The 16778-nt window shown below is 38.8% G+C and overlaps 1 protein-coding gene across 1 annotated transcript in view; it reads left to right on the plus strand.

The window, feature by feature from the left end:
* The window catches only part of TTK (TTK protein kinase), a 35042-nt gene extending 19581 nt beyond the window's left edge, over positions 1 to 15461 (plus strand). Inside the window, exons 12-23 of the mRNA XM_010159616.1 lie at positions 1647 to 1828; positions 1938 to 2074; positions 3945 to 4071; positions 5192 to 5284; positions 8443 to 8600; positions 8692 to 8843; positions 10104 to 10228; positions 10546 to 10626; positions 12900 to 13076; positions 13732 to 13816; positions 14083 to 14180; positions 15372 to 15461. Coding sequence (XP_010157918.1) covers positions 1647 to 1828; positions 1938 to 2074; positions 3945 to 4071; positions 5192 to 5284; positions 8443 to 8600; positions 8692 to 8843; positions 10104 to 10228; positions 10546 to 10626; positions 12900 to 13076; positions 13732 to 13816; positions 14083 to 14180; positions 15372 to 15461 — 1505 coding nt within the window. The remainder of the gene's footprint in view (positions 1 to 1646; positions 1829 to 1937; positions 2075 to 3944; positions 4072 to 5191; positions 5285 to 8442; positions 8601 to 8691; positions 8844 to 10103; positions 10229 to 10545; positions 10627 to 12899; positions 13077 to 13731; positions 13817 to 14082; positions 14181 to 15371) is intronic.
* The last annotated feature ends 1317 nt before the right edge of the window (positions 15462 to 16778 follow it).

Consider the following 16778-nt stretch of genomic DNA (forward strand, 5'->3'; position numbering starts at 1 on the left):
TCGAAAGGCAAATTATTTGCCCCCTTTTTTTCTGATATCCTGCAAAAAACTCCTGAATTATTTTCACAGTTCTTTCCGTGTTCTCAATGTAATCCAGTTTATGAACTTGTACTGCAGGGATCCCTTGTTCACGTAAATGATGCCTGTTCTAAATGAATGTGTATTTTTGAGAGGCTTGTTAAATTGCTGTGCCAGTCAAATGCACCATTATGTTTTAGATTGCTGTAAATGCTCCTGCTTTAAATGATGGGGTGTTTCAGCCTTAACTGTTGCTCCTCATGCTCCTCGATTACCTATAAAGATAGCAGATGATGATGCTTCTGTCTAACTTGAGAAATTTTGGTTTTGAAAGAAATCAAAATGTTGCTATCATGTCAGTGGCTGAGAGTCTTAATCATTCCCCAAAAGTATGTTAATAATGCAGTAACTTATTTTAGACAGAGACATTCCTGGGGTATTCCAGAAATGATATAAGCTCTACTGAAGTGTTCAATGTATGGAGTTTGACTTGTGTGTGAAATCACCTCATGACATTAGAAACAGGGGTGGTGTGAGGCCACCTTACGCTGTGGTCTTTCTGGGAAATGTTATAAACAACTCTGGTTTGTAGGAAGTATTTCTTGGGCTGGTAAAATTCAGAAGGTTGTTACTACTGACTTAGCACCAACACCGTGGACTATGGAATAAATGTACTAATCTTCTATAGTTACATTTCTGATGAAACAGAAGTGGCAAGTAGTTCCCCAGACAGCTTTGATTTCTGATACTGGGGAAGACATTAGAGAAAAATGTCTAATAATATTGCAAGGGTTGAATTTAGAATTATATACATCCCTGCTGTAGGAAGGAAAAATGTTTAATTTGGAAAATGCTGGTGTTTTGGTTTTTTTTTTTCCAACTTCAGTGTCCCTTAGCTCCACACCCCCAACCCCTCAGTGAAACCTTTTCCATTGGTCTTGCACTGGGAACAGTTTGAGTTTCAGGTCACACTTTCTCTCTGCTTCATTCAACCTTCCAGATGAGCTGGTGGTTGTAGCAGCTGAGTCGCACTCAACTTCTGCTTGCCATGGGCTAATGTTTTCTAGTCATTTGAAAAGAAAACTGAACGAGCACGTGAAGGAACACTCAGCTGTGCTATTTGCATCCTGCCCTGCAATCTTCCACCAGTTCAATGTCCTAGTGCTTCTGCACAAGGAACTGGGAGATGGAGCATGTGGCTTCAGTCATTATGCTGGATTATAGGTTGTCTATTGTCACAGAAAACAGACTTGTAATTTGAAATATTGCAATAAACTTATTGCAAGTGCTTTATAAACCTGCTCAGTGTCCCACTATGTGGTAGTACAAATGATGAACATACTGTTTGGTGTGTTGGTGAAGGAAATAGTTGTATCTCTGTTACTGTTGTAGTAGTATCCTAAGATATTGAGGAAAGTTGCCATGTTGCTACATGGAACTAGATATGAATCCTAAAGATTACATTACATTAATGCTTTTTAATGCCTGATTCCACTAAGTCAACTGTGTTCATTTATTCTGATACAGAAAATGGGGTAAAATCCTTCTAGAAACTGTGGAATAAATCTATTAAGCTGTTTCAAGTACTAAATAAGTTTTTTTAATAATCTGATTTTTTTTTTTTCTAGATAATAAGGTCCAGCATCAGGAGCTGAAGATGCCAGAGCCAAGGAGTCTGGAAAGTCAACAGCAACAATCTAGTTCTAGTGAAAGCTACAGAAAGCAGTTAGATCAGATTAAACTAAACTGTTTTAAGGACAGAAAAAAATGGCCAGTTCAGGAAGTGACACAGAAAACCTGCCATAGAGAGGTATCTGTAGTGGTTTTTCAGCTGTTGCAGCTTTTACATATTGATGAAGTAACTTCTGTGTTCTTAATTGTGGCTCCTTGTGTGAAATATCTTGTTTTGCTCTCCGTAGACAAAACGAATGAGCCTTGAACAATCTGGTCATCCTATTTCAAGAGGATTGTCGCCCCCAGATGCTGGTTGTAAGAAAAGTGATCCATCGCATGTTTGCGGAACACCAAGTACCACATGTGGCGACTATATGGACTGGTAAGCCACTTCTTCATGCTGCACACTCAGGAATGGTAGTTGGTATCTGGAAAGACATGAGCAGTTCTGAAGTTTTTCTGTTTAGATGGCAAACAAGACTTCTGAATGCTCCTGACACTTGATGTCAAGTGCCCGACTTGAAGATTCGGATTGCATTTAGGGAACTCTGTCTTCCCTGTCAGCTTTTCAGCATTTGGAAGTACACTTATCAAATCAATAAGTTTTTATTTTACAAGTATTTACTTCTTTCACTGATCCCTGCGACACAAGACTCAGCTGCCTTGTTTTTTGTGGCTGATAGGCTTTCTTAGATTGATAACTGTATATCAGTCTGGTTCTCGTGATGGAAGTGTCTGTGGGTTTTAAAAAACAAAAGAAGCATAAGGAATCTAGAGGCTTGCAGAATCAAGCACTAAAGTTAGAAAATTCTAGCATTTGTTTATCCATGCAATCTTAAATCAGGCATAAACCTCTGTGCATATGTTGACAAACCTTTCTATTTATATGATTACTAACTAGTTTCCTAAGTCTGTAGGATGAATCCTATAGGCCAAGGCTCTGTGAGTAAGTGCTGTTCATGCTGGTAGGACCTGAAAGGCTGAGAGAATTGGGCTTGGAGAAGAGAAGGCTCCGGGGGCACCTTATTGCAGCCTTCCAGTACCTGAAGGGGCCTACAGGGAAGCGGGGAGGGGCTTTTTACATGGGCCTGTAGTGACAGGACAAGGGGTAATGGGTTTAAATTGAAAGTGGGGAGGTTTAGATTAGATATCAGGAAGAAGCTCTTCCCGGAGAAGGTGGTGAGGCACTAGCACAGGTTGCCCAGAGAAGCTGTGGATGCCCCGTCCCTGGAAATGTTCAAGGCCAGGCTGGATGTGGCTTTGAGCAACCTGGCCTAGTGGAAGGTGTCCCTGCCCATGGCAGGGGGGTTGGAACTAGATGGTCTTTAAGGTCCCTTCCAACCTAAACCGTTCTATGATCATGTGACCTCTCTCTGTAGAATTTAGACTATATGTAGTGAATGAAGCATGTCATTTAATAATGGAACTTGATGAAAGTGCCTTTGAAGAGATTCTGGTTTTGTTTTTCAAACTTTGATAATAGAGACTTCTCATTACACACTGTACATAGCACACTGTAAATACACAGGATTGTTGACTGCCTTTGTTTTCTGTGAGAACCATGGTTTTGACTTTTTTCAAACTCTACACAAAAAGTCCTAGGTGTATAAATTCTTTTCCAGTTCTGATCTTAGCATCAGTTTCTGTAAATATTGGGGGGGGAAGTGTATTTGGTATTATAAATAAATATGGTAGATACATCAAGGGAACAAATAAAAACACACAGGGTTTTTTGCCATCTTTAGTTTTATTCAACACATGATCTTTTAGTTCAGTATAGCTAAAGCTCTCAAGGAAAAAAAATCCACCACCAAAAAAAGATTGTGTTGAAGTTGTTTGTCTCCATATACTCAAAGTCTCCTTTAGATAAAAAGGTTTTGAATAAAGAATCATAAGCTAAAGAAAACATAACTGTGGCCCAGACTGTTTTGCTGTCCTATGGTCAGTGCTTCTAGTTATATACTGCTTTCATTTTCCTGTTTGTGGGGAGTGCCAGCCAGGATCTGAAGATGGAGATTTAACTACTTAAAACTTGAAGAAATATTTCATAAGTATGTTATACTTTAAGTGGTACTTCTAAAGGACTTCTTAGAAGGTGAAGTGGTCTTAATGCTAATTATTGAAGATATCAGAAATTCAGACTTTTGCTAGTTAATAGTCGTAACTTTCAAGATGTACTGAAGAGTTCAACTTTGTTGTTAGAATAATCGTAAATACAAGGAAATGCAGATATTGTTATAATTTCCTTTTAGTTTCAGAACGCCAGTTGTCAAGAATAACTTTCTACCAGGAAGTCAAATTTCTACTCCCTACAGCCAGCTCCCATATTTCCTACCACATACTCCAGCAACTCCATTTCAAAATCAAGTTGGCTTGCAGGTAACAATTTTAGGCTGTCTTATGCTGTGTTTTAGTGCATATTTTCATCAGAGACTACTCTAGATTAAATGTATGCGTGCATGTATATGGGTTTTTTAATGTAAAGTTGCTGTTCATCTTTCTGGATGAGTAATGGAAAGTGTTCTGTATTGCTTATCTCAAAATAACGTTCTTCATATGTATGTGTGAATTTAGGTAAAGTCAGCTATTGAAAAGTCCTTTCAGTTGTGTCAAAATTCTGCAGCCTCTCTCTGAAATCTAAGCTTTTTTGGATCCTACTTTATGACAGAGGCAAGAACTACAGTCACTGTTTTTGTTCTGCTCTGCTTTTATACTGATTCTACCAGCTACAGTGGAGTACCTAGAAAGAGAAGCAGTGTGTGTTAAAAACCATAAGAGTGAGGGAGGTAAAAGAACAAAGAATTACATTCCTTCTCTGTTTTGTTAGATTTCACAAATTTTGATGCATTCATAGTGGCTTGAAGTAATGTAAAAATGGATTACATTAGACAAGTTGCTGCATTCAGGTAGGAATCTTCCCAGTTGTAGACAGAATTGGGAGATAGGTTTAAGCTTCCTACCAAATGATTAACATGTAAAATCTGTGGTTGTTCTGCAGCCTGGTGTAGCAGGTATGGGCAATACAGCTTCACAGCACTGAAGCCTGCTAGCTGGTAGTTAGCTTCAAATAAAATAATAGGGGCTTGGAGTACAGCTCCAAGTACTGTGAGTGAAAGTCTCTGGGATAGTCTAGTTTCCAACATTATCTGTAAATAATGTAAATAATTATCTGTAAAGAGGGAGGTGTATCTAATGATCTGAGAAGTCTTATTAAAGAACATCCTTTGTTGAATATCATCAGTGTAAAAGAGCACTGGTATCTTTTTGTAAGAGTTCAGTGGTGTAACATGCCAAGTGATGATCATTATACAAGTGTTTTCACTATGGGGATCTTTTAGCTTTCGAGAAAAAGATATTTAAAGTTTAGCTTTACTACACTTTGACTTCTTCAGAAAGACCAAGACAACTTAAAGCTTATTAACTTAATGTGGTAGAGCTGTACTTTTTATTCTGCATGTATGCTAATAGTAATTTGTCTTATTTGTCTGTATGTACACAGGTTTCAGCTTCTATACCTTCACATGAATGTCTTGCCATCAAAGGAAGAGTTTATACAGTATTAAAGCAAATAGGTAGTGGAGGCTCAAGTAAGGTAAGATACCCTTTTTGTCCTTCTACAGTCACTCATTTACACAGTAGTAGTTGTAGTGTGAACATACACATTGAAGTCCTCTAAGGAGTGCCTAGCACTAACACGTAAAAAGTGTTTGACCCAGAAGATCTAGAAGTTTGTTGTTTTAATGCTGTGCTTAAACTTTATCCCTTGTGGATGCAGAAGAAACAGTGCACAGATTAGATCTGGTACAATGCTGGTTTATCAGCATATAGCCGGCAATAACTGTATCTTATGAAAATGATTCTTCAATTATTACAGGGTGTTAAGCAGAGTGCTGTTCTCTTTAGTGGAGAAGTAAAGTAAAAACAGTGGGTAGATAGAGAGGGGGATGAAGTAAAGAATAAACAACAAAATTCTAAACAGATGCAGTCAGAGCACTGAAGAGAAGTCACAAATAGAAAAGAAGTGATCACAATTCTCAGGAGCATCTAAAAGTATCACTTAAACCAGTAAACAGTGGTGGCAGCCCATTTCCTTTTAGTCTTTGCATGAAGGCCTGAAGGTAGATTGTATATGTTCTTGAAGATACTCCACCCACAGAATCTATTAAAATTCCCAATAAAGTCAGCTCTTCTAAGAGTTGTGGTGCAGTATTACTATACGTCTTAATTTGAGAGGCTGTTTAGAGTAGTGTGATTACATTGTTGGGAAATATGTGGCTTGTAAGGTTGATTGAAAGGAGGATCTGTTCCATGATCTCCCCAGGCACAGAGGTGAGGCTGCAGTAGTTCCCGGGGTTCTCCTTTCTACCCTTTTTAAACATGGGTGCAATGTTTCCCTTCTTCTAGTGCCCAGGGCTTCACTTGAGTGCCATAACTCTTCAAATACCATGGGGAGTGGCTTTGCAACTACATCAGCCAATTCCCTCAGGATTCTGGGATGCACCTCATCAGGTCCCTTAGATGTGTATGCGCAGGTTCCTGAAGTGGTTGCAAACCTGATCTTCTCTTAGAGTGGGAGGCACTTTGCTCATCTGCTCCCTGCCTTGTGGTCCGTCCTCTCACGAGGTGTGGGAAGAGAGGTTGCCACTGGAGGCTGAGGCAGAGAAGTTAAGATTTTACATGATTCTGTTAATGCAGAGAGTAAGAAATTGAAAAGAGCAACAGAGTAAGAATAGAGTATTTCAGTTGGAAGGGGATCCTACAACGATCATCCAGTCCAACTGCCCAACCACTTAAGGGTGACAAAAGTTAAAGCATGTTAAGGACGTTGTCCAAATGTCTTTTAAACACTGATAGGCCTTGACCCCCTCTCCAGTAAGCTTGTTCCAGTGTTTGGCCACCCTCTCTGTAAAGAAATGATGCCTAATGTCCAGTCTAAACCTCCCCTAATGCAGCTTTGAACCATTCCCACGCATCCTGTCACTGGATACCAAGAAGGAAGAGCTCAGCATCTCCCTCTCCACTTCCTCTTCTCAGGAATCTGTAGTGAGCAACGAGGTTGCCCCTCAGCCTCCTTTTCTCCAAACCTGACAAGCCCAAAGTCCTCAGCCACTCCTCGTAGGACATCCCTTCCAGCCCTGACATCAGCTTTGTTGCCCTTTTCCGGATGCGTGCAAGGACCTCCACATCCTTCTTAAATTGTGGGGCCAAGAATTGCACAGAACTCCAGGTGAGGCCACAGCAATGCTGAATACAGCAGGATAATCTCCCCTTTTCACCAACTGGTTGAACTGTGTTTGACACACTCCAGGATGCGGTTTCCCCTCTTGGCTGCCACGGCACGCTGCTGATCCACAGTGAGCCTGCTGCTGAGCAGCAACCCCAGATCCCTTTCTGCAGGGCTGCTCTCCAGCCACTCTTCTCCCAGTTTTACACCTGTGCCTGGTATTACTCCATTCCATGTGCCGAATCCAGCATTTGAACTGGTTAAATTTCATCCCATTAATCCTTGCCCAGTACTCCAATCTATCTACATCCCTCTGCAAGGCCACCTGTTCCTCAGCAGCACACCCCAGTTTGGTATCATCAGCAAACTTGCGTATGGTGCATTGGACTCCTGCATCCAGATCATTGATAGCTATATTGAACAGGACTTGCTCTGGGATTGATCCCTGAGGAACACTGCTGGTGATTAGCCAACAGACAGGCAGAATCCCATTCACTATAACCCTTTGAGCTCTGCCATTCAGCCAGTTCTTCACCCAGGACACTGTGAACCCACTCATTCAAGGGTTGAACAGCATTTCTGGAAGGATGCTGTGAGGGACAGGTTCAGAAGCCTTACTAAAATTCAGAAAAATTGCATCCACTGCATTCCCTTAAGACACTGGCTGAGAGAACTTATGGAAGGATATCAAATTGGTTCAATGGGATTTTCCTCTGGTGAACCAATGTTGACTGTGCCTGATAAACACCTTGTCCTTTAAATGCCTTACAACAGTAGCCAGTATGATCTTCTCTGTGAGTTTTCCAGGAACTAAGGGTTAGACTGTAGTTCCCTGGGTCTTCCCTCATGTCCTTCTTATAGATTGGAATAATACTGGCTAGCTTCTGGTCAGCAGGGACCTCCTGGAAGAAAAGCTTCCTGTGTTGGATAGCGTACACTCATAGAATGAGGTAGGATGGAAGGGGCCTCTTCTGCATGTCACTTGGTCCAGTGGTCTGCTTAAAGCAAGGCCAGAGTAGAGCAGGTTGCTCACTGTCTCCTGCAGGTCTCGAGGTGTCTTCTTCATACCTTCCCTTTAAATAGCTGAAGGCAGCAGTAAGATTCCCTGTACCCTTCTCATCTTAAGACTGAACAGACTCAGTGCTCTCAGCCTCTTCTCATGTGCCATGTGGTCTAACCTCCAGATCATCTCGGTGTGGTGAAGTAGATGAGCAGTGGCAGGTCAAACCCCTATATCTGTGGGAGGAGTTATGTTGCATTCTTTATCTTAGAAACGCTTCAGACTTAGGATCAAATGCACCTAGTGAAAAATAATGTGGTACCGAGATGGTTTCTGATGAAGGGCTGTTTCCACTGTAATAGGTGTCTCTTTCTTAATTTTTCTTCATGCTGACTTGTATGAACTTCTTTGTAAATTTAGCGTTGCTTCTTCCTTTTAAAATACACTTTTTTCTTATGAAATTCTGGCTGTGGTGGAACAAAGGACCATAGCAAATCAGAAGTTATTAACTGATACTGTTTTGCAGGTGTTTCAAGTACTGAATGAAAAGAAGCAGCTGTATGCTGTCAAATATGTGAACCTAGAGGAAGCTGATCAACAGACTGTTGAGAGCTATAAGAATGAAATTGCTCTCCTGAGTAAATTGCAGCAACATAGTGATAAGATCATCCGCCTTTATGGCTAGTGAGTAAACACTGATTTTACTAAACCATTACCTTTGTATCAAAAAGAAGTTGCCTTAAAATTTAACATAAGTGCCTTTATTTATTTTTAGTGAAATTACTGATCATCATATCTACATGATAATGGAGTGTGGAAATATTGATCTCAATACCTGGCTCAAAAAGAAAAAAAACATTGATCCATTGGAACGAAAGAGCTATTGGAAAAATATGCTGGAAGCTGTTCACACAATCCATGAATATGGTATTCTTAAATAATTCTAGGTATTTCTGTAGGTTATATGACAGAGATAATACAAGTGTGTTTAAGTTTTGGAGATGGTATTGCTCTTAGTTTTGCTATAAGCCTAGTGATCTTCCAAGATGGGTATTTTACTGTATTGTGCAAGAGAATTTCACTGAAACTAAAGAAGGGTAAATCTTGATGCAGAGGTAGACTTATTTTGCTAATTAAAAGAAATTTCTAAGTATCCCTGTTGTATAATCCTTCCTATTTTCTTATTCTCAACATCCAGAAAACTTTGCTGTATTGGACTACATAGTACATTCCCAGTACTGCTTGTTCCCCATTAGACTCAAATTTCAACCACTCATCCTCTCCAAAGAAGTTTTGACATTAATGACAGCTTTTACACAACTTTCTTACTTTGACATACTGTTTCAGCGCTTTTTTTTTTATAGTTCTTCAGGCCTTCCTTTCATCTTTACCTATATAATTGAAGTACATGCATCTGTATTCTGTTGGGCTGCATAACATCAAGGAGAGAGCAGATATGGGTCCTTTTCCTGTTTAAGGAAAAAAAAGTGGAGGGCTGTACATGCAGCAGTGAGCATCACCTCTTCACAGCACAAGAACACTATAACATTTAATAATATAGGACAGCAAAACGTACTAAACCAAAGGCTCCGTACTATGTGATGTGTCCTTGAAACAAACAATTCTGAAAAATATAAAGATGGATTGGTTGATTTATATGGATAACCAAAATTCCTAATAAATCATGTAAGTAGGGTTCATGAGGGGTCAGTTATATGTAATCCTCAGTGAATGCTACCTTGGAGATCAGGAAGCAGAAGACATCAGACTAAGCAGTATAATTTTTAAGTACCTGTTTAGCTAATTATTGAAGAGGAAGCTTCAGGCTTGGCCAGGCCATTGGACTGATCCAGAACAGCAGTTCAGACTGGCAGTGTGCACAAAGAGCTAGAGGGCCTATCCCTAATGGAGAGAAACTATGCAACTCAAGTCTCCTGGAGCTATTTTGGGGTGCTTGCAGATTTGAACAAATTATAATTCAAACTATAAACTCCTATGAGTCTTGACTGTTTAAAAAGAAAAGAAAACACTTATGAAATCTGAAAAGAAGAATTCTATTTTGACCAGGTGAAGCTGATCTGCACCTTCTCTCTGTGCAAGGGTTATGGGAATTGAGCAATAAAAAAAACCCTATAACAGTAACTTAGTTTGACTGAACCTGGATTGACTTGACACTCTGTTTTACAGGCATTATTCACAGTGATCTGAAACCAGCAAACTTTTTGATAGTTGATGGAATGTTAAAACTAATTGACTTTGGCATTGCAAACCAAATGCAGCCAGATGTGACGAGCATCATTAAGGATTCTCAGGTGAAATGCTTCTGGAGAATTGATGTACACTCTTCTGTGAAGTGCTATAGTGCTTGCTGATTATGTTGATTAATGCAGTGACTTCAAAAAAATCTGCAACTTTACGCTGAATGGTTTTATTTTTATATAAATAGTCATATGTATGAATTTTTAGAGGTTTTTATTGAATGGAATTAACCGTGGCCTTCAGCCTTAATAGAAACAAATTTTCAACATGTTTTCCAGTGCTGTAAGGCAAAAATCTAACTTTTTATTGAGTGAATTAAACTAAGTGCATGCTTCACTTAAAGGAATATTTTTTCCATTTTTATGGCTAGGTTGGCACAATGAATTATATGCCACCCGAAGCAATAAAAGATATGTCTTCCTATGGAGAAAATGGGAAATCTCGATCTAAGGTAACATGATCTTACTTTTCTTCTTAACATAAAGGGAATAGAAGAATTTCAGGCACATATGGAGACTTCTCAAAATCTGCCACTGAAACTGGACCACAAGGAAATCCACTGTACCATGATGATAGTTGGCAGAGATTGAAGGATGAGTTGTTTCTTCCCAAGTATCTAAAAGCACTTGCAGATGGTGTTTCAAAAAATATAGGTGCTGAATTAATAAGTGAAATTGAAAGCAAAACAGATGCATAGTCTTGTACGTTGGAGGAGCTGCTGCTGCTAATATAGTGGCAATATCTAACATAATAAACATGAAAATATTTCAAAATCCATTTTTATAGAGCAATTTATAACAGTCTTCAACTGTGTTATCAATGTGAATGACATTGGACAGCAGTATCGGGATGCAGTGAAATGCATGCAGCCTTGCACATATCAGAGGCTAAATGTTAAGGTTAATGACTGATGTTAGAAGTATTTTCAGTATCTTAAGGGTGCACCACACTGTCTACCTCTGACAAGTCCTTTGCGCTGAAATCACTCCAGGCCGGAGCTCTGGAGGGTGTCTGGGAGGATCTTCCATGGAGTCAAGTGAGAGAATCATTCCTCAGTGACTTCTTGGTTGCTTCTTGTGCTGCTTATGCTCTTTTGTTTTAGTTTTGTTTTGCCAAAAATGGGTGGAGTTCTTGTGGTGCAGCTATGCAGCTACATTTCAGCATTCTACATGAAAAACCCTCTGGTTAAGTATCTTTTTCTGAAAGGAAGTTTTGGTTTCTGATCTAACACATTTTTAGTATGTTTGCTTAAACAACAAGATACAATGATGCTTGTGTCATTGTCATCATTGAACTTTTCCAAGTGACAGGCAGGTTTTGCAAGAAATAAGTGATAGCTAATAAGGTATTTTAAACGATACAATGGAGTCTTGTGTTGTAGGGCACACATGGACAAGTTTTATGTATCCTGTTAATCTTTCTATGCTACAGGGTACTGTGTATTGTGGAACTTCTTATAATTTCACCAGGCCACAGCATGTGAATGAGAAGGAAAGTAATTTCACATTGGCAGACAAACTTTGGTTAAGGGGCATGTAGGTTTTTGGAAAGGTGTTTTAAAGCCCTCTTATTCCTATGTACGTGCTACACACTCAAAGACCGACTTTTAACCATTGAATGGAATTACTACTATGGAGTGAAACACAATCTTCTGTTTCTGAATGCAGAACAGAATGTTTTATAGACAGATTGCTTTTGTTAAATATGATTTTTTTTAAAGGTGAAAAGGTTTACCTTTTAGCCTTTCAAAAATTGTGTGCAAAATGCAAACTTGTTGTGGAGCTCAGCTCACCTAAGCAAGAATCTTACCATTGTGCTGGGAGTCAGGCTCTGGGTGCCTCTGCCCCCATCTCTCTCCTTTTCCTCAGCTCCCCCAGCTTTATGTGCTTTTGTCAAAGTGCTTCAGCTTCAACAGGAGAAGTGGAAACTCTTCCTGTAAGGAACAGCCCAGGTTGAAATTGGATCTGAATCCTTTCAATCCAGAGGAACTGTACTATAGCTTGTCACTCTGGGGACATAGCTGTGATGTCTCACTGGTTTCTGGATTGAACTAATTTAATATGCTTTTATTTGTATTTATTCATCAATTTGGAATTTGAATCCTGCTGTTGAACTTGTTAAAATAAATTTGAAGGTAGTCTCTAAGTTAATTGTTCCAGTAAGTTGATTTTGAAACATAATTAATAAAAAATAGCTTTCCTAAGGAATATTATAATCATAGAATCATGGAATGGTTTGGGTTGGAAGGGACCTTAAAGACCATCTAGTTCCACCCCCCCTGCCATGGGCAGGGACCCCTTCCACTAGACCAGGTTGCTCAAAGCCTCATCCAGCCTGGCCTTGAACATTTCCAGGGATGGGGCATCCACAGCTTCTCTGGGCAACCTGTTCCAGTGCCTCACCACCCTCTCCATGAAGAATTTCTTCCTGATATCTAATCTAAACCTCCCTGATTTCAATTTATACCCATTACCCCTTGTCCTATCACTACAGGCTCTTGTAAAAAGTCCTCTCCCAGTACCCTTGGGAGTACTGAATACTTCATCACTATCTTAGCTAATGACATGCTGTCTCAGTGATTATGTCTGACAGCTACTAAGGTCTGTTATCCAAGTTAAAAGGGATATACTGTTACATGAAATAAATGCACAACTATATGGTAACTTGACTGAAGGAACAGTTTCTTAAATGAGGAGTAATCTTAATTTTTTTTGTTTGTGTTAGATAAGTCCCAAAAGCGATGTGTGGTCACTGGGCTGCATTTTGTACTGTATGACGTACGGAAGGACTCCATTTCAGCACATAACAAATCCAATTAACAAACTGCATGCTATTGTTGATCCTAGTTATGAGATAGAATTTCCAGAGATTGCTGAGAAGGATCTTCAAGATGTGCTAAAGGTAACTGTCCCTTAATTTTGTGTCAAATAATGGCAACTTCTTTACTTTTTTTTTGTTATTTTTAACTGAATGAGTTGTGCTTGAGAAACCTTTTTTCCCAAATTAATGCTTACTGCTACTTGTAGTATCAGGCCTTATTCCAAAACACTTAATAAAGCTAGAGCTGCTTCATATAGTTTCTGTAGTAAAAGTGTATTTTTCAGCTTGGTAGTGTGGTCTGGCCAAACTCCTTTGGATGAACACCCTGAAGTAAGTACAGTAGTTTTTGTACTCGTCCATCCCTTTCCTTCATTCTGCATATTTGTCTGCTTTTGAAACCTGGCCTGTGCTTTTACTTGACCTTTTCAGTTGTGTTGCTCAGCAGGTAACAAACTGCAGTCCAGAAACATTTGTCCCTCAACTTTTGAAATCTGTGTCATTCAGAATCAAAGGTTATTGCAGATCCTGGTTTTCACCTCTGACATTCTTGCTTCAGTAAGACAGGGGTACCAAACTTTGTCTTCATTAACAATGATCTTTAATCACATTAATCTGTTGCTGTATTTTGAGTTGAGTCTTTGAATATGTAGTTTGGCAGTAAGAAGTTCTGACCCGCATCTACGAGGCCTTCTAAATATCTTCACTGTTGATCTTCCTTTTCTTTTTTCATTTACAGCGCTGTTTAATAAGAAATCCTAAACAAAGGATATCTGTTTCGGAGTTGCTGATGCATCCCTATGTTCAAATTCAAAGTCAAACAGGTACATTTATTTTAAAATATATTCTTATTAAATAGTAGTTATAATTCTCTTTATGAAAACAAAATTCTTTACTCGTACATATACTTTCTCTTGCTGGTGTAACAATATATTTTGTTTGGCGCCCATGTATGTTTCAGAAAAGACTTTATTTGAATTCTTAATGTTCATTTCAAAACTGACTTCTTCCAAAACCCCTTGCAAACTGCACTCGTAATTTTTATACATAGTTGTATATGAACTGTAGCATAATTACAAATTAACTGCAGGTGTTTCAAATGCAAAAGGAACAACAGAAGAAATGAAACGTATCCTTGGCCAGCTTGTTGGCTTGAATTCTCCCAACTCTATTTCTAGAGCTGCTAGGGTAAGTAAATTTTTGTTTGTTTTGTATGGTAGTACGTGTCCGTGCAAGCCAAGTTTAGAATGATTGGTAGTGAAAGCTGGAAGGATACACATATGGAAGCGTTAACCACAGGTAGAAAAACATCACATGTTGTATATCTTCTGTTAGCAAGCATGCAGAATCTCACCATGTTGCTCAGAATGGGAAGGGTGGAAAGAATGATGCTAATCTTAATTTTAGCTGTTTCTTCCCTTTTCCTCCCCCAGGTATATCTATATTGCTTTATTTCCCAATCCCCCACTGCCCCAGCATCTCTTCTCTGAAACAGTCCTTACTGTGCTTTTTGCTTTTATTTTGCTTTTAAGCTGCCCATAAAGTGTAGTAGGTCTTGTAATTTAACAAGCATTATTATGGAAAAACTATCTAAATAGGTCTGTCAAGTGTGCAAGCTTTTGCTCTGAAGCTGCTCTTACTCCCTGGAAGTTGCTGAGCTGTTAATGCATTGCTATGTGTAAATTACTCCCAGTATGTTGAGGTGTTAAACGATTCCAGCCTCTTGGTTCACCTCCTGAAAGAGAAGCTTGGTAACTCTTCACCAGCTTGGAACTTTCCACCTGTCTTTTAGAAGAGTGTGATAGTGGCCAAATGTATAAGAAGTGAGATGGCATGCAAAGTTGCTTTCCTGGGGAGGAAGGCAAATTCAGTATACATAAAATAAATCTAAAAAAGTTTATTTACCCTTATACTGCTAGTCATACCTGTTTTTTGTTGGGTTTTTTTTTTTACTGTGGGGATGAAAAAGAGATTATCCTTTTAATAATATTGTGGTGTGGCTATGTTTGTGGCCACTAATTTTCCTATCTCACAAAGCTTGCTCACCCTGAGTATGCAGATATCTCTGTCCTTCCATGCTGGTGTTTCCACACAGACAATTAATGGAGTAAACTTGATTTAAAATCTTGGTTTGTTCTCTGACAGCTTTGCTCATGCTGCTAAGTCAGCATATGTGTTTTCTTTTAGACTCTAAATTGCATTACAACTCTTTAAGTGTATCTTTATTTTCTGATTTGAGAGAGAAATTCTAGTATGGCATTTGGAATATTTCAGTATATGATGACTTATTTCGAATGGTAGCCTTTGTTTTAAAGAGATGGTTTGAATCCATGTGTGATACAACTGTGTTCAACTGTATCTGTTTTTCATAACTTTCAGACTTTATATGAACAGTGCAACAGTGGTAAAAGTCTGGATGTATCAGCATTTGCCAAACATGGGAGTCAAAAATCATGGACAACAAAATGATGTACTGCTGTACAGGATGCAACAGAGATGTCTGGTCTGTTTAAAAAATATTTTGTGCTGCTAACTTTTTTTTTTTAAAGGACACAGCTTAAAGTTCACGTTTTAAAATGTTCTTTGTGTCTTCTGATAATGCTTGCAGATCATTAAAAAGAATTTAATTGACTGCTTTTCACTGTGGGCTGTTTCACTCTTTGCATGCTACTTGGATTGAACAATGAAAGCTGCTAGTCGGTGATTATGGTCTTTGTTACTTACAAAGCACTACAGTGCCTGGAGTACAAAACTCTGTGAGAGTCTTCAAGCTCTTTTATCTTCCAGAAGCTGAAACACAAGTTCCTAAAATGCCCAATGGTGTACATGAAAAGCATGCAAATCTCTCTTGAAATATCTATTATGACATGATCCCGGTATTATGTTGTTCTGTCCTTCTGTTAACAAATACCTCGCGTCCAGTTTTGATCATAACTAAGGAAATAAGCACTCTGTTTATGTAAGTGATCATCTACAATGCTGGTAGAGAGATGTCACCCAGGTTTTGAGCTGTTCCTGTGGTTAACTGACATAGTGGAAGCATCAGTACTGTTCTGAAGATCTCTGTGAATAAAATGGCTTTTGTTCTATTAAAAATGCTACTGTAAATACAACATGCTTTTCAAAATTAAAAATAATAGAGAAAACCCAGCAAGGCTTGTGATGGTCAGAAATCACTAATTTGGATTTTTAAAAGCGTTAATACTAAGCACTCTTTGAAATGCACTGAATGTAGCAGGGCTGGTTTTTTACATGATTGTTGGTAGATCAGGTTCTGTTTTAACTGACTTACATTCCTGGTGCAAGTGTATGAATTTTCAATTTATTGAAATCATTGAAAGATGTTAAAATAACATCTAATAGTTTTAAATTGGGGGGAAAAAAATAATCTTGCCTTCGGTTTCATGACAGCTGCTGTGCTGTCCCTGGAGACAATCTAAAACATGGAGCTTGTCAGCTCTATCTTGATCAAGCATTTTGAAATTACTCTTGTTTTGCCTTTCCTTCATAATTGTCCTGCTTATAAAGATCCCAGCTTGGCTATTAAAATGTCTCTTTCCTTGTTCATCTGCATGAACTAGGAGTATGATATACTCCTTGGTCATTGGTGGAAAAAGTTGAAGGTCAGCATTAGGGAAGTTTTCCATGATGATTTCTGTGTGTTAGTTTACTGAGTTTGTGATCTCCTAGCTTCAGAGGACTGAAATATTTTGAAGCTTTTGTGATAGCTTTTATATTTTGTGGATACATTTGGATAACTTATTGGGAAAAGATGTTATGTGATGC

The sequence above is a fragment of the Eurypyga helias genome, unplaced genomic scaffold (assembly GCF_000690775.1).
Source record: "Eurypyga helias isolate BGI_N326 unplaced genomic scaffold, ASM69077v1 scaffold7019, whole genome shotgun sequence".
NCBI lineage: Eukaryota > Metazoa > Chordata > Aves > Eurypygiformes > Eurypygidae > Eurypyga > Eurypyga helias.